Genomic DNA, 25,914 nt, shown 5'->3' on the forward strand with positions numbered 1-25,914 from the left:
AATATGCATTTTCAGATAGGTGTGTTAAGAACGTATATAGTATTTACTATTTTATGTAATCCGTATTATATCAACAATACTTGAAAACAAAAATCCGGGTATTTTTATTATTTTCCTTTCATTTGTTCATGATATTAAACCGCTATTTATCATCAATGATAGAGGCATAGGAGCGGGAAAGTTAATCCACACATAAACACGCATAGAGTACATATAAGTTGCTACTTTTATGTAGATATAAAAATAAAAAACACACAAGCATATTCATAAAGCTGAAAATGCAATTCCTGTATAAAATTATTCATGAGTAAATATGTGAATTTCTTTAAAAGGAACAAACAGTACTAATAATGGAAATGCTTGGGTGGCCAAAAAAAAAAAAATACATGCACCCGTATAAATATGCATATAAAAAGGTATATAATAAATGTAAATATAGTTACATGCATAAATAAATTGAAATTAAAATATACAAAACAATGATTAGTGACATAAATTAAAAAGAACATGCATATTATATAAAATGCATTAAACTTTTAATAAGCAAAGTAACGCAAACGGTAAAAATACACACACAAATACATACATATATATATATATTGCGAAATTCCTAAAAAAGCCAAGGGAATAGCTCAAAAAAATACTATAGCTAGCTAATTGGATATAGTGTATATGCATAGCTATATGTGTGCAATTTTTTTTTTTTCTAGCCAAAAAATGTATGGAAGAAAATTTCCATTATCGTCGAATAGCTACCTCCTCTTAAGGAGCAAATACTCATTTGGCTGGTTGAGTAAATCAACGATTTCCTTAGCTGTTGGTCTTAGATTAGGATCATAATTTAAACATAATTTTATAATATCAGCAAATGGTGAATTGTCAATTTTGGAATGGATACATGGAGGTAATTTCTTTGTAAAAACATCAACAAGTTTTTCATATATTTGATCTGATTCATCAAAAGAAATAATATAATGTTGAAAAGGTGATGGTAAATTCATCATTTCTTGAAAAACACAACCCATTGACCATATATCCCATTTATATGATAGTTGAGCGTAATCTAAAAAATTATAATCACTACTTTGTTTTAATGGATGACATGTTAATAATTCTGGAGGTGCATATATCCAAGTAGCTCCGGAAACATTTGATACATTTCCATCTTCTGTTTCTTCTGAATCACCAAAATCACATAAATGTATATTCCAATCACTATCTATAATTAAATTTTCTGGTTTTATATCTCTATGTATTATAACATTTTTTTTATTTTTAATTGGTGTATGTAAAAAATTAATAACAGCAGCTAGCTGTCTACACATTTTTAGTGATATATCGGTACTTAGTACTCTTTCTTCTTTATTCATATTATTTTTTATTGTATGTAAATCGGAACCATTAATTAATTTTGTAACTAGCCAAATATCAAAATAGCTATGAATAATACCACCATATAATTTTATAATATTGGGATGTTCACATTTTGATAATATTTTCCATTCATTAATTGATCTTTTAGTTAATCCATAAGGATCTTGTTTAACCATTTTTTCAACTGGAACTTTTACTGCTACATGCATATTTTTATACCATCCTTTATATACAACACCAAATGATCCTTCTTCTATGACAGAATATTTTAAAGAGGTATTTAATTTATTTGTATAGACTTTTGTTTTTTTCATTTCTTTTTTTATACATCCTCCAGGTCCATTATTAGAAATATCATTAACAGATGTATTATTAAACATTTTAGAATCATTCATTCCATGATCATTTATAAAAATATAATCATTATTATTTTCTCCATTATTAAAATAATAATTTGGGTTAGTTTCAATTCCGTTATGGTCATACGGAAATATTTCTTTCTCTTCATATGCTTCGAAATATAAATCTTTTGAATTAATATTATGTAATGTTAATGATTGTAAATATTTGATATCTTTTTCTAGACTAATAAATTGGCTTTTAGATATACGGAAAACATTTTCATCATAATCTTCTTTTTTATTATTATTTCCAATTGTATTTAGAACAGTTCCACCTCCTAAGTTTGAATTATTTTCATTATTGTTTGGTCCATATTTATTGCCAATTATTGAATGTTGTTGAAGTTCATTCATATAATAGTATCGATTTTCATTATAATAATTTACTGATTTATCTGGAATATTTCCTATATTTTTTATAACCCCTTTATTTATTATAAGATTATTATTTGCAATATTTGCATTCATATTGATATTACGAAGGATATGTGAATTATGATCATTAGGTTGTTTTTGAATGGATTCTATTTTTATATTATTATCGCTAGATATGTAATTTCTATTTTTTAAATATTTTTCAGTGATATCTTTTTCTTGTTGGTGATATAAAACATAATTATCTATATCCATATTTTTATAATTAACATTTTTGTAATAGCTTAAATCTTTTTCACTTATACAATTATTATTATATGTTTCTATTTCTTTTTTTACTAAGTTTGGTGAAGTATTAGATACAGAAGCTGGAGGAGGGGATATAACATTCGGATCAACTGGATTTACATCATCATTTCTATCAATAGTTTTTATTAATTCTTCATTATATCTAGCCAAATTATTATTTTGTATCATTTTAGAATAAAAATATTCTGCATTTTGAATAGTACTTCTCATGTTATTATTATTGTTATTATTTAAATTGGTATATAAATTATTATTATTATTTGAAATATAATTTTTTTTATTACATAAAAATATATCGTAAATTTTATTTTTATTTATATCATGTATTGTTATTCCTTCATTTTTATTATTACAAATATTTTCGATTTTTTTATCATCAGTTTGATCTATTCTTTTATTATGATTACTTGAACTAATTAATCCTTTTCCATTATTAATTAATTTATTTTCATTTTTTAATCCCATAATTGCCTGACTGTTCATGTCGTTATTATTATTTTGGGGTGGCTTATAAGAAATTGTATTTTTAGTAGCAGTTTCTGGCCCTCTGTTTTGAAAATAAGAACTCGAATTTGCCAAATTTGAATTTGCTAAGTTTGAATTTGCCAAGTTTGAATTTGCCAAGTTTGAATTTGCCAAGTTTGAATAAATGGGTGGCACATTATTATTTTCTATAGATCCTATAACACCACTAACACATGTAACTTGAACGGAATTTTTATTTCTAGTCCCAAGTAAAGTTATTTTTTTTTCTTTTGCCATTCTATTATCACCACAAACTATTGTTCTTTTGTCTTGAAAATTTCCTTGATGGCAAATATGAGGATCATTACATGAAGGTTTAGATGGCATATTAAGTGATGAAAATAAATCATCTTCTTTAATTCTTGGTTTATTTGGATCTTCAGGAGTTTGATAACTATTAGTTGATTTGCTAACTATATTTCTATTATTATTTATATCATTAATAGGTGTATTTGATATTTTACTATTTGTACATTGTCTAGGAATATTTTTATTATTCATAGATGGTATTCCACCTGAATTTACATAATTATTAAAAATTGGATAATATTTTTCTTTATTTATTTCATCTATATTTAAATTATTTTGTTTATATATAAGCATATCTTGAAAATTAAGATTAACTATTTTTTTATTATTTCCTTCTTGTGTATTTATATTATTATAATATTTATTTTCATTTTCTATTTGCGAAATTTGTCGTTGTTGTGAAGATATATTAACAACATTCTCGTTAAAGTTATTACCACCTGGTTTTCCATTTCTTCTTATTTTATTTTTTGCATTTAAAAGTGATGAAGGATATATATTATATACTGATTCAATATAATTTAGACTATAATTAGCATTTGCCGGTGAACCTATAGATTTACTTATATCTGCTACATGCTTATTATTATATTCTTTACTAGTATTTATAGATGCATTTTCTTTTGTATTCATGACTGCACTTCCTTGTTCAATATAGTTACTATATATTCCATTCATATCTTGTAGTTTATTATTCTCTGGAATTTCATTTATTTTTTTATTTACTACATTATTATTAGGAGGAATATGATTTTTTAAATGAGGATAATAATTATATGGTTCCTTTAACTTTGGTATATTATTTCCAGGCAATACATTCGAATTTTTTAAGCCTCCAAGAGTAGAACTCGATGTACAAGCTTCATTTTCGACGCCATTATGAGTAGTATTATTAATAGTATTTCTAATTCCAATTTTATTTTCATCACCAATTAAGAAATTGTTAAAATTTTTACTTAATAATATATTCTTTAATTTATCATTAATAAGAATATTATTAACTTTATAATTTGCCACTGTATTGCGATTAATATTACTATTACTATTTATGCCTATCCCTTTAAGATTTGCTTCTGTATATATTTTATTTTTATTATTAATATGTGATTCAGAATTATTTGATTCTTCATTAGGACAATTTATTTTGATATTTAGTTTTTCATTATTTTCTAATAAATTATTAGCTCCATTATTTCGTTTATATGTCATTAAATTATTTACTTTAGAATTGTTGTTATCAATAGTATTTCCTTCTATTAGATTAAAATTAAAGTTATGCACCGGTTTATTTGCTCCGACATTTTTGACTGCACCAGGATTTTTATTTGATATAACATTTTTATTTTCTTTTATAGTATTAGAAATGTTAGTATTCATTGGTGAAACTGAAACAGGAAAATCTGGCTTTCCTGTCATTTCCATATTATATTCATGTGCCCCAAGAGGCATATTTTTAAACATCATATTTCCATTCCCTTGAAGTAAATAATTTGGATTCATAACTAAATTAGATACATTATTATTACATGGTGTATTTTTTAAGTTAGCATTATTATTAATAATAAATCGTTCGTTTGTATAATCAATATTCATATTGTCATCCATATTTTTAATTTTTATATCCATATATTTATTTATAAATACATCTTGTTTATTATTTGGTGAATATTTAACTGGGTCATGTAATATGCTCATATAATTTATTTGATTATTATTTTTATTATTATTATTACTATTATCTATAAGTATCGGATTTTTATATGGATACTTATTCATTTCCATTCCCTTAACATTTCCAATTCCACCGACCTTCTTCCAGCTCGAATAGTTTGCCTCATCAACTGTATTGACCCCTACTCTATTAGGGTTTATGCAATGATTATTATTTTCGTTTGCATTATTATTAGATGTATTGTTACTTGGTATAAACATGGTGGATGAGTATTGCAGACCATCTTGTCCACAGTCAGGATTATTAATATGAGAGATGTTTGAAAAATCTGGAGTAGTAGAATTATCATCAATTGGTAGATTAACTTGTTTAACATTATTATTTATTCTATGTCTATTGTCAGATGAAATAAATTCTGAATTTTTATTATGGATATCATTATATTTGTGAGTATTTGAAGAAGCAAATTCATTAAAGGGTGTTTCTTTTTTTATAGTAGTTCTAGATGTATCATTATTTTCAATATGCATTATATTCGATCTATTATTTTGTGTTACATTTATATTTTCTTCTTTTTTATCTAAAAGAAAATATGCTTTAACATTACTTTTAATATTTTTTTTTATTAAATTATTATTTTCTCTAGTATTACAAAATATAGGATTTCTATCTTTGTTACATTTTGGATATGTACTATCTCCTTCTGATTTAAAATTCTGTTCATAATACATATTTGTAATGTAGTGATTTTTATTACTGTTAGAATTTTTATCTATAGTATTACTATTATTAAATATATGTATTGAATTGCCAATATCACTATTACATGTAGTAGAACATCCACCACCGTGATCCTCAGACATATTACTTAACATATTATTATGTGTAGTAAATGGGCCGACCATATGTCCATTTAATTTATCATCCATTATATTATTATAATCATTCCTTGAAGACATAGTGGCAGTTCCACCTTCTAGTTTACTACAAATGCTTCTACCACTATCAGCACTTTTCAAACTAGCTCCATCAATACTATTACTTGCAACGCTTTTATTACATTTATTACTATTTCCTCGGATACTACAATTATTTTCTCCCCCATGAGGATTAAACATGTATTTCTTTTTTGTTTTTTTTTTAACAGTTTGTTCATTTGAATTTGAATTTTTATCGATATTGCTATTATTGTCTATAGCAAATTCATTTATTATTCGATCGCTTTGAGTATATATAGGCATTTCTTCAGGAGTAGAAATTAAATTATTAGAAATTTTATTATATTCATTTGGTGTATCACTAACTTTTTCTTTTTTTAAGTCTCCAATTTGGGTTCCGAAATAATTTGTACTTACTACATTACTAAAAATGTTTGGACTTGAAATGGAATTAACTAAATTGTAATGATCGGAATGTGATAGATCGTCATGAAATTTTTTATGAAAACTTTTATGATGTGAATTTTTGTGTTGCATATTTTTATCGACACTTTTTAAAACACTTTTATCGCAATGTTTAACATTTTTTAATGCACTCTTATTATTGTCATAATTTTGTTGTGAATAATATCGATCGCCAAATGAGCAGTTCCCACTATTACTTCGATTGCCTTTCCCATCCTTAACACAATCATTAAGTGTTCCTAATGTTGAATTTATATTTGTGTCGTTATTATTATTTTGACGTTTAGACACTACATTTAAAAAATTATATTTAGAACCAACAGATAAAATATTATTATATGAATCAGTTGTTTCCATAGTTGCACTATTATTATTATTATAAGTTTTTATTTGATTACATTGTTTATTGCTGTTCAGGCAAAATAAATTATCATTATTATGGACTCCAATAATATTTTCTTTAGAAGTTGGTGTATTATTATATCGACCTGTATTGCTCATAATTGGATATATTTTATTGCCAAATGGTTGAGAATCTTTTAATCGAGTTTCTCCACCATGAGGATTATTAAAAAAATCATCGGAACTTACAAAATTATTTTCATCTCTTATTCCATCTTCAATATCAAGAGGATCTTTTTTACCTGAATGAGTCATTAAATAATCACCATTAAACATTGCATTGTTAATATTTTCATTCATAAAATATTCCTTGCTATTGTTGTAGCAATTTTCTCCACTTGTATAATTATCAGGACTATTAAAAATAGGCCCATGATTTATATTATCAATAAGATTACCTTTATTTATATTAAATTCATCTTTATATATAATTTTTTTATTTGAATTATTTTTTTGACCAATATTGTTAATATGTATATTACTTCCATTTTCGTTTCTCATATTACTATTGTTTTCATTACCCATATTGGTATCACCACAAGTTGTATAATTATTGGGTATACTATTGGGGTGAGCCATATTGAGTTGATTTTTATTTCCTAATGGTTGCTCTCTTTTTATTCCCTCTTCAATCATATTTAAATTATTACTAAACATATTATCTTTATAATTAATATTTGACATTATATTATTACATGTATTATTATTACTTCGATTGCTGTCATTCATTCTTTTAAATTGACTGTTGTTATAACTGCTTGACGTGGGAGGTGAAAAAATATATGTATTATTTAATGCCTCCATATTTGAAGTGGAATTATTATTAGTGGATATATTTGTTTCAACACCTTCTGAATAGGAATACATTTGTGTATATCTTTCTAACGATTTCATAGAAGAATTTTCTGATTGATTATTATTTAATTTATGTTGATCATAAACCATTTTAGTATCATCTATATTTATATTTTTTCCATTATCATTTTCAATACTACTATTACGGCTAGTTTTTTTACTTTCATTTAATGTGTAATTATTTATTTCATTAATAGTATGCTTTTTTGGATTTTCTATTTTTTCTTTATCAATTTCTTCATGGCGAGTTGAAATATTTTCATCTTTTTCCGAACAGTCGGATTTTTTGAATGCATTTTCTGAATTAGTCATATTTTTAGCTCTAGCAAAATTTTCCATTCTTTTATTTATAACATTGAGAAAACTTTTATAATTTTCCTTATCTTCTATTCTTTGGAGTTTATCTTTTTGTGTTAAAGAGGGGGTCTTATTACCTGGGCTTGCAGAATAAGAACTATTATTATTATTTTGTATTTTTTTATCTGTATTATTGGTAAAGTTATTATCACTGGTATGTTCATTATTTACAAACTTTGTTGGGTTGTCATTTATGTTATTTTTTTTAAGTATTGAAACATTATTTTCACTATCTTGTGAATTAATGTTTTGATTTTGTTTTGTTACATTTTTTCCATCTACGTTAGTAGATTGAGGAAAACGAAAATTTTTATATATTTTATTTTCATCTTGAAATAATATTTTATCACCATTTTTTCTATCACTAGTAATTGAATTTATTTTTCCCTGAAAATCAGGATTTATTATTACATTTTTTTTTGTATCATTTGAACAATTTATAAAATTGCAAAGATTATTATCACTACTTTTTATATTTTCCATTTTATTTAAATTAATTTCATTAGTAAAATATGTATCATTATTAAGGCAGTTTGTAGTCTGTTCATTATTATTTATATCATTTTCCGTTATTTCATGATTTTTCTCTATATCATCAAACGGATATATTTTGTTGTTACTGAAATTAGCACTACTATCACAAGTACTGGGAACAGTGTGTGCATTTAAAAATGTATTAACATTATTATTATTATTATTCGTGTTATTATTATTGGTTTTCTCTTTTGGATATGAATTAACTTTATATATCCCCGATACTAATGTATTTGACTCGTTAACTGTATTATTTTCCTCAGGATTAGTATTTCCAAAATTGCTAACACCGTTAATATTGGTACGCATTATTTTGGAAGTATTTTTATCGTTCATTATATTGTTAGACTCAGCAACTGTGTTGCTGTTATTATTACTTGGGTTTATGCTACTAGTGTTATTTTCACCTGGTTTGTTTTTTATTTTTTTATTTAAATACACATTTAGGTAGCTAAACATGTATTCATTATTATTATTATTACTATTATTATTTTTCGATAAATTATCGGCGTTGTTTTGTGAGCTTGTTTGATCGCCGTCCGTGTTTTCTTTTGAGTATATATTATTATTACTACTATTACTGTTGTTATTGTTCATTTTATATACTGTATCATTTTTTTCGCCTTCTAATAAGCGAAGGTTGAATAAATCATTACTGCTTTGTGTTAAACTTATATTAGTCATTACCTTTCTCGAATTTTTATCATTAAAATCAAAATCTTCGTTTGTATTGTTAATTATATTTTCAAACAAATTATCATTATATAAATTTAATTTATTTTCATAATAAAAGTATAATTTATTATTTTTTTCTTTTTCAGTACAATTTTCCCCTAATTCATCCATTGTTTTCAATGAAATGGATTAAGAAAAAAAAAGTGCTAGCTATTTAAAAAAAAAAAAAAAAAAAAAAGCTAATTAAAGGATAAATAAAATATGCATACAAATATTATTTAAATGTAAATATATAAAAGAATATATTACAGAATAATTCTATATTAATATGTCTATAAATGGATGTTGTTGATAAGAAATTTTAGTTAATTATTTTAATATGTTACATGTATATGTTACAATAATATTTTACATTAATTGCATATATAAATATGATGTATGCACACATAAAAAGCGTGCATAAAAAAAAATAAATATATGCAGACGTATATCAATCTGATAATTATATGAGTAAAGTTAAAAAAATATATATAATTAGAGAATATTAATATCTATGTATAATATATATATAATCGTACATACATACACACCATCATACACTATACACATGGGTATTGTTTGTAAAAATTATAACACGTGTATATATAGGCACCTACGTATATTTAAACTTACATACATTCTATATTTATATAAATATTAAGTTCACAATAATAATAAAAAATATAATACAACTATATATATTTTTTTAGTAACTGACTTAATTATTCAACCCACGCATATATAATGCGCATGTGAATAAAAACATTTATTAAAATATGCTTGTATTTGTATATATATAAAACAAAAAATTATTTTTAAAATTGAGCCTTTTCATTTTTATTACACATAAACATATAAATACTAACTTAAAAAAAAAACGATAATAATATATCAAATATATAAAAGATATAACTTAAGATAATAAACAAAAAATTAACTGTAAAAATTTCCACATAGTATATATATGTATACCACTGAACTATATAGTACATATGTATGTACGCGTATATGTACTTAATGTAGATATGCAGTTATTATACACGGGAATTTACATACTGTACTTTTTTTTTGTAGTATGAGAAATAAACACACTAAAAATTTATCTTGTAATATTTTTTTTTTTTTCTAATTCATTTCTTATCATTTTTACATAATCTATTTTTATATAATCATTTTTTTCAGGTTTCACTTACTCGCTTTCCATTTAATTAAGTTATATTTTTTTTTTTTTTTTTTTTGATAAGAGTTAATTAATGTAATACATTTTTATAGATCATAAATAGTCCCTTATCAAAACAGCATTTTTATATAACACAAAATATAAAAATATATATATATATATAAAACATATGGGAAATAATATATAAATTTACGGATCGTTTCCCTTTTTTTTATATTAATTAATATATATGCTCTATTAAGTTATTACGTAATTATTATATGGAAAACTATGAATTTTGAGATATGTAGAAAATTTATACATACACATATAATACTATATTTATATTTGTGCGCATGTAAAAAATACATAAACCAAGTATATAAAAATTAAAAAAATATATGCAAATAACTTTTTTAATTTTTTTTTAGTAACAGTCTTATTGTCACTTTTATTTTAATAATCCTATCATATATAAAAAAAAATATTAAAAATATATTAAAAAAAAAATAATAATATTTATTTTATAAAATATGGAATAAAATAAAGAAATAAAAAAGGGAATTAAATCAAGGCAAATTATTAAAAAAACATCTTCCATATAATATGGAAAAAAGCAACTAATAAAAGGAAACATTGCCGTATTTTACTATACTATATATATATTATTAAATTATTAAAACGCATTAAAAATTATTTATATATATATAATATGTAGTGTTGCAATTTCTTCTTATTTATGCATTTATTTTTTTTTTATAACGCATATAAAAATCACGGTATGCATTTTATTTATTAGGGAATATATATATGAGGGATAAAATATACCAATGAAAAAAAAAAATTATTAAAAAAAAATTAATTAAAAGCCTTTTCAATATATATATTTTATTTGAAATCAACCTATAAAGTATAACTATTAAAAATACGGGGAAAATGATTTATCTCTTCACTTCATATTTTGTCGTTTTTCATTTTTCTTCCCAATTCAAAATATTACCATTATAATAATAATTCCCTGCCATTTTATTAGCATATCTATATTCTACATGTTATTAAATTAAATATTTTTTAATATAAAATAGTTTATAGTTATAAGAAAAAAAAAATATATTTTTAGTAGGATATAAAATAATGCTAAGTAAAATAATAAAACTTCAATCTACAATTATTAAATATATTTTTTCCCATGTTTTTGTCATGTTTTTGAAAAAATTAAAAAATATTCCTATATTTATATAAATAAAATGGCATTATTAATATTTAAAATTTTGATATATGTATTATTTCACTTAACAATTTGTTGATCAAATTATTATTATACTATTATAAATTTTCCTTTTTACAAACATTCAAATTATATAGCCATAAAGTTTTTAAATTAATTTATTTTAATAAATTTATCATTTGTATAGCTTTAAAAATGTATGCTTATATATAGACCATAATATATGTTATTTTCATTTTCTTTTTTCTCCCATATTTGGGAATATCCAAGTTTTTGGTATATACCATAATATAGATAAGTCATATGGTCTTAGAATAATATATTAAAAAGGTCTGTGTATGAAAATGTTAGCAAATATCTGTTCAAAAAAAAAATATTTTTTTTATATATTTATAATGGCTAAAATAACGTCTATATATGTAGAATGATGTAATTTTAAATATGCACAACATATATGTTTTTTCTTTTTGTTTGTCGTCTAAATTAGGAATGTATAATTCCTTAATGAGAAGTATAATCACATAATTTTTATGAAAAATATTGTTTACAAAAAATGTATAAAAAGGAAACAACACACAAATTAAGCATAGCGCATTAAACCTATGTATATAACATATATATATTATTGGTGTGATAGGAACAAGTTTAATAATATACTCGTTTGTTTTACATAGTACTTTGCATTGAGCAAACATATAAGACCTGGTTGTTCACACCTTTGGTTTTGTTTTTATTATCATTTCAAAATAGAAAACATTCTACATTTATAAGAATAAAATAAAAAAAAATAAATAATTGTAAGCTAATAAAACCGCATTTGGGTGTAGGTATTGCTTGAATTTTTTTAAGCATTTTAAAATATGATATAATGTTAATTTAATCTATTATTTGGTCTTTCATATAATAGTATTAGTAATGTACAATTATATGCCTAATTGGAATTATACTATATTTTTTAAAGAGATAAAAATTAAAAGTGTGAAAATGTTACCTCCCCAAATATTTATAGTAGTACCTTAAAAAATTTACATGCATATGTAGTAGTATATATGAAAATGTTTCATTTGTAATTTAGATTTATATGTGGATATAATATTATACACAATATTATAACAACATTATATACAGTATTATATACAACATTATATACAATATTATATGCAATATTATATGCAATATTATATACAATATTATGTACAATATTATGTACAATATTATGTACAATATTTGTTGTTTTGTTTTTTTTTAAATGAAATTTATTTGAATTGAAATTTTACTATGGCGTAATAAATATGGTATTTTATATATACTATATTTTTTGCTGCATTAACAATTTTTATATTTAGGAGCATTCGATGTTTTTTATTTAATATAATTTGTTACAAAAAAGAAAGAGAAAAAAGGAAAAACAAATGTCAAACAATTTTTTCATAAATAAAACAATGTACAATTTTAAAAATAAAGTAATTTAAAAAAAAACGGTTTATTTATATATTCATGTTGTCAAATTTTATTCATTACTATTTTTTTTATTATTTAATTTTTTAATTCTATTTTTTTTATTTATGTTTGTGTGTAAAAAATAAAAAAAAAGCAAATTAAATAACTTTTACTTGATCATTTTTCGAAATTTTCTTATGTAAAATAGTGATAATTATACAACAGTTTAGTTAGTAATATATATATTATATGATAACCTTTTAAACCCATTTTGTTTATAATATAGCTACTCTATAAGTTTAAAAAAAAATGATAGGAACTATATTTTCAATTATATTTACAATCCTAAAACTTTGTTTTGCTACTTCCCCTATAATATGTATTATATTAATATTTTTGCTTAATAAAAATAATGTTCCAGAAGATCAGAAAAAAAAAACTGATTTTTATTTTGAAGTGGACTAAAGAAATCATTTTAATTGGCTAGCTCAGTAAGATGGTAAATATTTTAGAAACAAATTCACATATTATTAAACAAGGGACAGTAAATATGTAGAGAAATATGTAGAAAAATATGTAGAAAAATATGTAGAAAAATATATAGAGAAATATGTAAAGAAATATATAGAGGAATATGTAGAGAAATATGTAGAAAAATAAATAGGAGTTTTGAGAGAATCAGTTAATATTGGAAATATATACACCCTTTTATGACTTTTTTTATGTATATTGGAAGAGATAACCAATTAGCTATATAGATATATCTTCAAATTATTTAGAAGTTTTTGCTTGAACATGTCAGTAAAAAAAAATAAACAAAATCAATATATAATACAAAATGACAGCCAAATTATGGGATAATAAAACAAGGAAGGAACAAATACCAATGTAGTAAAATGCAGAGAAAAACATATTTGATAAATAGAAATAATAAAGTATAGGAAGGATGAAAAAAAAATACGAAGATATTTCACTTTGTAAAGATTCAAACAAATAAGACCAAAAGCTCACGATTTTTTTCTTATTTTCACGCCTTTTATTATTTTTTTTTTCTTTATCTCTCTGAATATTTTTAATTTTTTTATGTTACAATGAAGTGATATATATAATGCCGCTTAAAATGAAATTCAAATCTTTACATGTGTATAATGTTTATATATTTATAATAATCCATAATTAATTATTTTACCCATGTATATGTATATAGAGAGAGAGAGAGGAGAAGAGAAGGAAACAAATAGTGAAAGTAATTACGCCGACATACATGATATAACGAGTATCAATTTTCATTTTTATCTTGCTTTTTTGTTTTTTTTATAATTTTTTAAATATTATCTTCATAAATAAAAATCATTGACAAGTAATATATGTATGCGTTTTGGGACAAAAGAAGAAAATGTTTGATTATTGCATAAACAAAAAAACTTTGTCTTATTTTTTTTGTAATAAAATATTTATTTGTATATAAATACAAAATACGCATATTTAAATCTTATTATATATACTATAAAATGTTAATATAAATAAATATTTTTTTATATTAAAATAACTACATTTTATCAAAGAATATGTAAACTTATATAATATCCTTTTTGAATTCTCCCTATATTCTTAATCTATATAATTTTTATTTTAATACGCAAATATGCAATTATATGTGTGCATTATATGCGAGGATTAGAAAATGGCTATTGAGAAGGTTAATAATTGATAACCTATTCAATTTTTAATACCTTGTTATAATTTATATACTAATCCATTGATTTGGGCATAATAACTATTTATATCGTCCGGTTCGTCGTATTTTGTTCCATATTATTTTGTTTGAATACAAAGGAAACTAAAGGTTTTTAATACTAAAAAATAATAAGAATAATAACATTTGTGTGTAAACATGCAATAATAGAAAACTGGTGCCTAAAGAAAAAAATAGTATAAATTATTGTGCATATACAAAATAGTTTTCCAAAATGCACAACAATAGTTATATAGAAAAAGATAAATTTATATGTCTAAATAATAATGATAACAACTATATAATAAAAAATGACACCAGTCATAATATTAGTAATACGTTAACAGGTGGTTCTACCCCTATTAACCAGAATAATGTCATTTGCAATAGTAACAATATTAGCCTGAACGACAATAAAAATAGTGATAGTAACAATATTAACCTGAACGACAATAAAAATAGTGATAGTAACAATATTAACCTGAACGACAATAAAAATAGTGATAGTAACAATATTAACCTGAACGACAATAAAAATAGTGATAGTAACAATATTAACCTGAACGACAATAAAAATAGTAATAATAATAATGGAGATAATGGGAAATTAGACAATCCTGAGCCCGAAATTAACCCAACTGAAAAAAGTGAAAATGCCCAAAAAAATCACATCGAAGCATTAAGAAAGCTAAAATCAAACCCTGAAATAGTAATAAAGGAAACTCGCAAAAAATGTTTAAAAAATAATAGCAATAGTAATAGAATAATATAGGGAAATAAAGAGGATATGCAAATTTAGAGAATAAATAGGGACAACAATAATTAAACTATAAAACGGAACTAAGCTGAACGAAATTACAAAAGAGAGAAAGTTGCGTCTATGCTTTTGTTATATGCATTATATATTTCATTGTTCTTTGTTTTATTTTTTTTTTTGCTAATAGAATTTGAAAAGAGGAGATGAAATAAGCAAAAACCCATGCTTATTCATTTATGACAATTTAATATTAAAAAAAAAAAATGAGAAAGTGCAAAATTGTATAAATAAATTGTCTATGAATGCCTTCAACTTATATTTTCCCAAAAGTTCAAATATCTACAATCAAATGTCTATGGTAACCTAAGAAAATATATTAACTATCTAATAATGTGACTTAAAATACTTTTATTATATTTATTTATATTTTAAAATTTTATTTCGTATAAATATGCACATTAATATGGCTTGATATATGGTTATATGTACACCATTTTCCTTTTCTCTTCTTGAGGTTTTATCTTTGTTAAATGGGGATGTCGACGATATTTTAATTTCCCTGAAATATTTGATTGATTATTTTGATAAAATAAATTTTTTGATAGTAAACATTTTAAATAAATTAAAAAAAAGGGAAAAAATAAAAAATAATCAAGTTATTACACATTTAATTGATTTTATACTAAACAAACTTTGTGAGAAAAACATAAATTATAAGTATAATAAAACAAATGTTTTAGACTTTTACGATAATTTGATGTCTCCTGGAACTTCCTTTTTCGAATCTGGTATTGCTTATTAAAAAGGGGAAAATTAAAAATAAAATAAAATAATAAAAAATAAAAATAAAAACTACAAATAAAATCGCAGGAATAAAGAGTGAAGCTATCAATCTAAAAGACCTGAGACTTATTTATTTTTACAAGCATGATATAAAAGTCAAAAAAGAAAAAAGTTTCATCCAAAAGAAAATCATAGATATAAATAACAATAAAGACAATTTATTAAATAATTATTTTATAGACAAAGATAGAAATATTCATGACTTTGTCATAAAAAATAGGGAATATGAATCAAATTATAATAAATATTTAAAAAAAAAACAACGTATATTAACTGGTGAAATACCAGTACCAAATATATGTATAGGTGTTAATGAATCTTTTAATGAAAAATCCATATTTGATTTTGAATATTCTGATATGTTTTCAAAAAAAAATAAAAATCCTAATGATATTAATAAATATGTTAAGAAATATATAAAAGACAAAACGAAATGCAGCCAAACAAAAAATAATATTTGCAATTGCATTACAAATATTATTGTAAGTATAGACAATGATGCAAAACTCCGGTAATATACATAAGTATATATTCTATGCATTCAATTAAAAAAATACAACAATTTGAAAAAATAAAATGAGTTAAACATATTATTATGTGCAACTTGTTTATATGAAAAAAACATTTTTGTAGGACCCATGTTAATTTAGCAAAAAAGGAAACAAAAAATATTAAAAATATTTTAATTAAGATAAGGAAAATTGAAAATTTAGTGGATAGGATTATTAAATATGATAATGAAAACCAAATTATATATAACCATGATAAGGAAGAGGATGAATCGGAAAAATCAGACCTGTCGGACGAGGTGAATGACAAACAAGGGAATATAAAATCTGGCAATTTCAATTGTAGTAGCAATAAAATAGATGCCCATGAAAGTTTTCAAGAAAAAAATTATGAGAAGATAATAGAGAGTGAAACAAGCAAAGAGGCTGATAATAATGAAGCTGCCAAAACTTGTAGAGAAATGTGTGCCGATGATCTTAAAATGGAAAATAGTGATACAAATAAAGGAGTTAAAAATTTTTCTAACATAAATTTGAAAGAAAAAGAGAAAGAAAACAGTTTAATAAATTGCTGCACAAAAGAAGAAAATAATAAATTTAGTTTAAATAAATCTAGTGACATTTTTAAAAGAACATTTTCTGAAATATATTCATCAGAAGAAAGAAAGAAAATGAAAAAACAAAAAACAATGAACAGTTATGATAATGAAAGTGATAATGAGAGTGATGAAAGTATAAAAACGTATTATTGGGAAAGTCTTGATTTTAATTGTGTTTTTTTGGGTAGTGTAAAGAAGGGCTCATGCAGGCACAAATCCCTCCTTTTTAAGGTGCGCCCTAAAACAAGCAAATAAGTACATTGTAAGACTATACATAGGAATTAACACTTTTTATTTTAACTTATTTATCCACACTTCCAAAATTGGCAGGTTCTCTGTGACTCTGTGGGGATCCCCTGTAGATTTATTCGTTATGTTAAAAATAGAGAAATTCTATATTATAACCTTGTCTTAATTCCATCTATTCCTGGTAATATACATAAATAATGCATAATTAATTCCGTGCCCTTAATTGTTTTTAATTAATTTTTCCTTCTCTATATCACCTTTTCAAACAGCCCAAAATGTGATTGAAATTATTATTCCGATTTTTTGGGACAGAAGAATAAAAACAAAATTAAATATTAGTGGATACAGCAAACTATCTATTTCAACCTTTTTAAGCAATATAAAAATTAATTTTAGCAACATTGATAAGTTTTTCCTAAAGTAAGCACAATTTAATGCTTTACGACTGTGTAGTTATATTTTTTTCAAACATATGTATTGATAAAATTTTCCATATTTTTTTTATGCTTAAAGAATTTGGGGGAATAACACTGAGTTTATAAATATAGACGATTATTTTACATTGAAAAAAAAGCTCGGAGTAGGTGGGTTTGGTGAAGTATGGAGTGTATCATTAAAGAGTGAGATGGAAGACAATAGTTCTTTTTTCTTTTATAGTATAAAAAAAACTTCTCATTTTGCTTTAAAAATTATGGATATAAAGTAATAAAAAAATGCTTAGAAACATGTCTAATAAATTATAAAAGTAAATTTTTTGTCAAATCTCAAATATATATTCTTCATTTTTTTTCAGCGAGTTTAATTTGAATGAGTCTATTATTATGAGGGAAAAGGCCCACACAAATGTGATTAATTTTTATTGTGTATTTAAAGGTTATACTTGTTCTTAAAAATTGTAAATTCTTGTATATACAAATTTATATTACGCAATTTAAAACATTTTTTATTTCTACATATACTTTCTGCTACTACATCAGGGTATCAACTTCTAACAAATAGACAACATGAAGAAGAGAGGAAAGAGTCTTTTTGTTTTCTTTTGGAATTAGCAGATACATCATTGGGTATTCAAAACAAACTCCATCTTATCCCTAAAACGGATTGATAAAATATGAATTTTTTTCAAAAAAATATATACATTTTTATTATCACTTTTAATTTTAATAGAGAAAGTTTTTTCCGATCAAAATGTGGCATACAATTTGAATTTTGTTCGACTAACTCTTATGGAAATAGCAAAGTATAAATATTTCATGTTAATAAATTTTATAATTTCAATTATTTTCATTTAAACTATGGTTAACGTTAAAAATTGTCTCAAATATATTAGCCTGGCACTATTTAAATTTTTTGTTTTATCTCCCTTTTAGTGTCATGTCTTATATCCATCAGAAAACACCAAATAATGAGTTTTATATTTATCGAGACTTAAAGCCGGATAACATTTTAATAAAGGTTTGTAAATTACATTAGGCATGTCATTTGTTAATGTGTTTTTTCTTATCTCATAATGGTTATCCTTTTTCTGCAGAATAAAAAAATGTTATTAACCGATTTTAACTTATCAAGAAAAATTGATGAAGATTTTGAATATCTAATGAGTCAGTGTTGTGGGACTAAAGGCCATTTGGCTCCTGAACAAAAAAGTCTCCTCTATGATCAAAAAATTGATATATGGGCATTTTCTATTATTATAGCAAAATTTTTAAAGCATAAAAATTTTAATTATTTCTCTCATGACAATTACAAAGTGAATCTAAAGCATTTCGAGATTCAAGTACGTTTATTCGTTCATTCATCCATTTTTTCTGGATTTTTTCTGCACTTTTGTCATTTTTTTTCATTTTCCTCCATTTGTAATAGGACAAATTTTTGATAAATTTGCTGCTCGTGTGCGTGGATGAAAGCCCATTCATGAGACCCTCTTTTTCGGACATATATAGGTGTGTACGATCAAGCCATTTATTAATCCACTCTATGTGTTATCAAATATGAATATATATCGATTACCTATAGTAGTATTTGTTTACATTCTATGCATTGATCATATTCATGGGTGCAACGACTAACCTATCCCATATTTGCAAATTACTCAGGCTGCTATTCGATGAGGTTATCCGAAATGAGCTCGAGCAATATTATAGAGAAAGAATGTTGCAAAATTTTTAAATAATTTTTTTATTTCGAAAATTACATAAAATTGTTTGATATTGAAATGAATGAAAATTGGGTTATACATATGTGTGTATATGGGTTTTTTAAATTTTTTAAAATAACTATTTAAAAAAAAAATATATAAAAAAAAATAAAGTGGCATACACAATTGTGTTGCTAATAGAATATACATTTTATTGACACACATAAATGTATAACTGTAAAAAATAAATATTAAAAAAATAATAGAATACGTAAAATCAGCAAAATTTATGAATATTTAAAAAAAAAAAAAAAACAAAAGTCCCAAATTATCGCACAATAATAACAATATATGGTGTTTCATTTATTTTTCTTTAGCTTCGTTAGTAAAATAACACAATTTTTTGACAAGTATTTAATATTCTCTTAATATATTAAGGAACACAAATATATAAAGTTTTGTTATTTTTTTATATTGCTTGGGTAGTTGATCGTATTTATTCGTTTTGTATTACTAACTACTCGGCTGTAATTCCAAACAGAACGATGGTTGAAATAATAGAAAGGACGCCAAAGGCTGAACTTAAACATCGAAGTTTAAGCCATTGATATAAATATCTAACAACTAAACTGCATACAAGTGTGTTAGCTATTCTTGAAGTATATAAAATCGACATATTTAAAGAAAAATATTTTTCGCCATATTTTCTTAAAGTAATAACAGGTATAGTAACTAGACTTCCACCAATACAAAAATAAAAAACCCCACAGCAAATTGCATATAAAGGATACATATGGGCAACTGCAGGTAATGCAAAACATGCACCTGTAATCAAAAATCCAAGTAATAATATAGTTATGTTCATACTCGTTTTGTCATATATTATTCCCCATAATAATCTTCCTGCTATATTTGCCATACTATTTATTAAACTTCCATTAAGTGTAATTAAAGTATCTTCAACTTGTGTGTATGTTACTCCTATTATTTTCCAATACATAATTATATAATTAATATATCCGTTAAATAAAACAATAGATATCCATAAAAGAAAAAAAAGTATATCTTCCGTACACTTTTTATTAAAATAATTTCCTTTTCTTATTTTTATTTGATGTAGCATATTACTAAAAAAGCTTAACGGGCCATAAAATATAAAAAAAATAAAATTTCTTCCTTTATATAAATCAGTATAATAATCAGCCATATTTAAAATATCCGATCCTTTTTTTTTTTTTTTTTTTTTTTTAATGACTTGAATAAACCAGATTCACCATTATCTCCCTTTTCAACATCCCAAGGAATATTACTATCTACAAAATTTCCATTTTGATTTGTTTTATCTAAAATTGCAATATTTTCACTATCGATCGAATCATTTGGTACACTCATTGTTGCCATTAGTCCTCCGAGAGTTGCCAATATTAAAAATATAATGGATTGGATAAAAAGAACATATGGCACTCTATTTAAAACATTAACATCTTTAAAGTACATTTCTTTTGAGTCACTTCCATATTGAATTGGTAATACATTATTTCTATTTATGATTAATGTTTGTAATGGACAGTATAAGAATGGACTTAAAGAAATTGCGGATATAACAATGCCACTTATTAATCCTCTATTGTTTGTAAAGTGTTTATATGCACAAGACAAGGGAATAGTAAATGATATACCATACCCTATTGCATATGTTACCCCCATAAATAAGCATAACAGATAATAAGAATGCGTATATATTGAGGATAGATAAAATGATATAAAGGTCCCAATGCATGATATAAATATAGTTAATCTTTCTCCTAATTTTTTTTGAACATAATTTCCTAATAGCATAGATATTCCTAGCGTTATGACTGCCAGTTCATAAATAAATGATACGCTTCTGTATGTCACATTATTTCCCTTGTACCTTAAATAGGATGTCAAATAAATGTTCAGATTTCCATAGGAATTGATTATTCCTGCGAAGGGGTAAAGTATTGGCCAGAAATGAGAAAATGTATTACATATAACTGAATCGAAATGAATGTTTGACCTTTTCAAAGCTTACCAATATTAAGATTGTACAAAAAAGCGCCTACTAAAACAATATACGGAATGGCGCGTTGCGGTATAAAGTTCATCTTATGCTTAATTCCCGATAAAAGAATTATTTCTCGAGCTGCTTATTTTCCTTTGGTTAATAATACCGTCGAGGCAGCAGCAGTGAATTAGCTATTCTCTAAACATATGGCTATATTTTTACCCGCTTATACAATATTTGTCAGGGTTAATATACAAACAATACAAAAACAAAAAAAAAATAGCTAAAAAATAGCTAAAAAAAGCTAAAAAATAGCTAAAAAATAGCTAAAAAAAAGCTAAAAAAAAAGCTAAAAAAAATATTTTTATTCATACATACAAACTTACAAATACTTGCATGGAAACATTTTCATCCAAATATGTCAAAGTAATAAAAATATAAGTATAATTAAAAAAAAAATATATCTAAATATTATACTATTAATAAATTTTACTTATCATTTATTATTTTATCGTATTATCGTTTTACCATTTTTTTTTTGTTATGTACCCTAGTAAAATAAGATTTTCTAAAGTCATGTAATTTCGTAAATTTTGTGCAAAAAAATAAAAATATATGAAAAAGTTTTAAGATAAATATAAATAAAATAATTCTTTTATTTTGTTCTCTCTATATATACGTGTTACTCACACAAAACTACATAGTTACATAAAACTGGGGGGTATACATGCATATTTTATTTTTTGAGAAAACGAAAAGGAGAAAAAATAAAATAACCACATATATTATATACTCAATACAATTTAGCATAACACATTTTGTAACTTTTCAATTTTGTTAGTTTGAATTTTATAAGATTAAGAAAAAAAAGAGGAAGAAAGATAAAAACGAAAACGAAAAAAATATTAAAAAAATAATTATGTAACCTAGGCACTTAAACTGATTGCACTAGAAAAATACACGATTTTTTTGCAATACATAAAATATGTATTTTTATTAAAATGGTTGTAATATTTATATTGTTTATTTATATTATTTATTTATATATATGTGTATGCATTGCAACTAATTGCCGTTTCAAATAAAATACTTATCATATTATTGGCCATACTGTGGCTTATAAAAAATACTTTACCATATAAATATTATTATATTTTTTTTTTACCCCCAAAAATAAAAATAAAAAAAGCAAACCTATATTTAATCATCTGATTGTATAATGGATATTTATTATAAATATAAGAACAGGTTTTGAAATCTTTTTTAAAAATTGAAAATATGTAACTATTTAAAGATTGTTCAAAAAGTTGTTAAAAAAAAATAAAGAATCAAAATAAAGCCGCATACACAATTGTGTTGCTAATAGATGATACATTTTATTGACACACATAAATGTATAACTGTAAAAAATAAATATTAAAAAAATAATAGAATATGTAAAATCAGCAAAATTTATAATTATTTAAAAAAACAAACAAAAGTCCCAAATTATCGCACAATAATAACAATATATGGTGTTTCATTTATTTTTCTTTAGCTTCGTTAGTAAAATAACACAATTTTTTGACAAGTATTTAATATTCTCTTAATATATTAAGGAACACAAATATATAAAGTTTTGTTATTTTTTTATATTGCTTGCATAGTTGATTTGATCTTTTCGTTTTGTATTACTAACTACTCAGCTGTAATTACAAACATAACGATGGCTGCAATCATAGAAAGGACCCCAAAGGCTGAACTTAAATATCTAAGTTGAAGCCATTCATATAAATATTTAATAACGAAACTGCATAAAACTGTGCTAGCTATTCTTGAAGTATATAAAATCGCTACATTTAAAGTAAAATATTTTTCCCCATATCTTTTTAAAGTAATAACAGGTATAGTAACTAGATTTCCACCAATACAAAAAAATAAAACCCCACAGCAAATTGCAAATAAAGGATATATATGGGCAACTGCAGGTAATGTAAAACATGAAGCTGTAATCAAAAGTCCAAGTAATAATATAGTTACATTTGTACTCATTTTGTCATATATCATTCCCCATAATAATCTTCCTACTATATTTGTCACACTATTTATTAAACTTCCATTTAGTGTAATTATAGTATCTTCAACTTGTGTATATGTTACTCCTATTATTTTCCAATACATAGCTATATAATTAAGATATGCGTTAAGTAAAACAATAGACATCCATAAAACATAAAAAAGCCCATCTTCTGTACATTTTTTATTAAGGTATTTTCCTTTTCGTATTCTTATTTTATATATTATATTACTAAAAAAGCTTAAAGGACCATAAATTATAAAAAAAATAAAATTTCTTCCTTTATATAAATTAGTATAATAATCAGCCATATTTGTAATTTCAGATTCATTTTTTTTTTCTAATGACTTGGATAAACCAGATTCAGCATTATCTCCCTTTTCTGCATCACAAGGAGTATTATTATCACCAAATTTTCCATTTGAATTTGTTTTATCTAAAACTGCAACATTGTCACTATCGATCGAATCTTTTGGTGTATTGATTGTTGCCATTAATCCTCCGAGAGTTGACAAAGTTAAAAATACAATGGATTGGATAAAAATAGCATATGGTACTCTGTTTAAAACATTAACATCTTTAAAGTATAGTTCTTCTGAACCATTTTCATCTTTAATTGGTAATACATTATTTCGATTTATGATAAATGTTTGTAATGGGCAATATAAGAATATACTTATAGAAAATCCAGATATAACAATGCCACTTATTAATCCTCTATTGTTTTTAAAATGTTTATATGCACAGGATAAGGGAATAGGATATGATATACCATGCATTATTCCATATAATATGCCCATAAATAAGCATAATGTATAATAAGAATGTGCATATATTGAGGATATATACATTGCTATAAAGGTCCCAGTGCATGATATAAACAAAGTTAATTTGTCTCCTAACTTTTTTTGGGCATAACTTCCTAATATCATCGATAGTGGTATTGTTGAGACTGCCAATTCATAAATAAATGATACGCTTTTGTATGTCACATCATTCCCCTTGTACCTCAAATATGAGGTCAAATAAATGCTCAGATTTCCATAGGAATTGATTAGTGCTGCGAAGGGTAAAGTATTGACCAAGGAATGAACAAATGCATTACATATAACTGAATCGAAATGAATGTTTGATCTTTTCAAAGCTTACCAATACTAAGATTGTACAAAAAAGCGCCTATTAAAACAATATACGGAATGGCGGATTGCGGTATAAACTTCATCTTATCCTTTATTCCCGATAAAAAACCTATTTCTCAAGTTGGTTATTTTCCTTTGGTTAATAATACCGTCGAGATAGCAACAGTGGATTAGCTATTCTCTAAGCATATGGCTATATTTTTACCCACTTATACAATATTTGTCAGGGTTAATATACAAACAATACAAAAACTAAAAAAAATACTTTTATTCAGACATCCAAACTTACAAATACTCGGATGGAAACATTTTCATTCAGCCATGTCAAAAGTAACAAAAATATAAGTATAATTTAAAAAAAATATATCTAAATATTATACTATTAATAAATTTTACTTATCATTTTATCTTATTATCGTTTTACCATTTTTTTTTGTTATGTACCCTAGTAAAATAAGATTTTCTAAAGTCATGTAATTTCGCAAATTTTATGCAAAAAAATAAAAATATATGAAAAAGTTTTAAGATAGATATAAATAAAATAATTCTTTTATTTTGTTCTATCTATATATACGTGTTACTCACACAAAATTACACAGTTACATAAAACTGGGGGGGATATATATGCATATTTTAATATTTGAGGAAACGAAAAGGAGAAAAAATAAAATAACCAAATATATATATACTCAACACAATTTAGCATAACACATTTTGTTAGTTTGAATTTATAAGACTAAGAAAAAAAAGAGGAAGAAAGATAAAAACGAAAACGAAAAAAATTTTTTTAAAATAATTATGTAA

At 23.7% G+C, this 25,914-nt stretch overlaps 5 protein-coding genes across 5 annotated transcripts; 2 read left to right on the plus strand and 3 right to left on the minus strand.

Moving 5' to 3' along the window:
- Positions 1–752: 752 nt before the first annotated feature.
- PVVCY_0802440 (protein kinase, putative) lies at positions 753–9,362 on the minus strand (the record flags this gene model as incomplete). Its single annotated transcript, XM_008627043.2, has 1 exon — positions 753–9,362. One exon carries the CDS (start codon positions 9,360–9,362, stop codon positions 753–755), a length of 8,610 nt encoding a protein of 2,869 aa, XP_008625265.2.
- A 4,004-nt stretch (positions 9,363–13,366) lies between these two features.
- PVVCY_0802450 (conserved Plasmodium protein, unknown function) lies at positions 13,367–13,522 on the plus strand (the record flags this gene model as incomplete). The annotated part of the gene is made up of 1 exon (XM_037634257.1): positions 13,367–13,522. One exon carries the CDS (start codon positions 13,367–13,369, stop codon positions 13,520–13,522), a length of 156 nt encoding a protein of 51 aa, XP_037490377.1.
- Positions 13,523–15,027: 1,505 nt separating this feature from the next.
- Positions 15,028–19,918, plus strand: PVVCY_0802460 (protein kinase, putative; the record flags this gene model as incomplete). The annotated part of the gene is made up of 15 exons (XM_037634258.1): positions 15,028–15,501; positions 15,737–15,907; positions 16,064–16,337; positions 16,420–16,903; positions 17,026–17,731; positions 17,831–17,930; positions 18,019–18,169; positions 18,263–18,451; positions 18,543–18,622; positions 18,727–18,813; positions 18,917–18,989; positions 19,120–19,204; positions 19,281–19,526; positions 19,613–19,692; positions 19,846–19,918. 15 exons carry the CDS (start codon positions 15,028–15,030, stop codon positions 19,916–19,918), a joined length of 3,273 nt encoding a protein of 1,090 aa, XP_037490378.1.
- A 485-nt stretch (positions 19,919–20,403) lies between these two features.
- PVVCY_0802470 (monocarboxylate transporter, putative) lies at positions 20,404–22,015 on the minus strand (the record flags this gene model as incomplete). Its single annotated transcript, XM_037634259.1, has 3 exons — positions 20,404–21,022; positions 21,142–21,853; positions 21,943–22,015. 3 exons carry the CDS (start codon positions 22,013–22,015, stop codon positions 20,404–20,406), a joined length of 1,404 nt encoding a protein of 467 aa, XP_037490379.1.
- Positions 22,016–23,592: 1,577 nt separating this feature from the next.
- PVVCY_0802480 (monocarboxylate transporter, putative) lies at positions 23,593–25,193 on the minus strand (the record flags this gene model as incomplete). Its single annotated transcript, XM_037634260.1, has 2 exons — positions 23,593–25,031; positions 25,121–25,193. 2 exons carry the CDS (start codon positions 25,191–25,193, stop codon positions 23,593–23,595), a joined length of 1,512 nt encoding a protein of 503 aa, XP_037490380.1.
- Positions 25,194–25,914: the final 721 nt, after the last annotated feature.

Source organism: Plasmodium vinckei (assembly GCF_900681995.1).
Source record: "Plasmodium vinckei vinckei genome assembly, chromosome: PVVCY_08".
NCBI lineage: Eukaryota > Apicomplexa > Aconoidasida > Haemosporida > Plasmodiidae > Plasmodium > Plasmodium vinckei.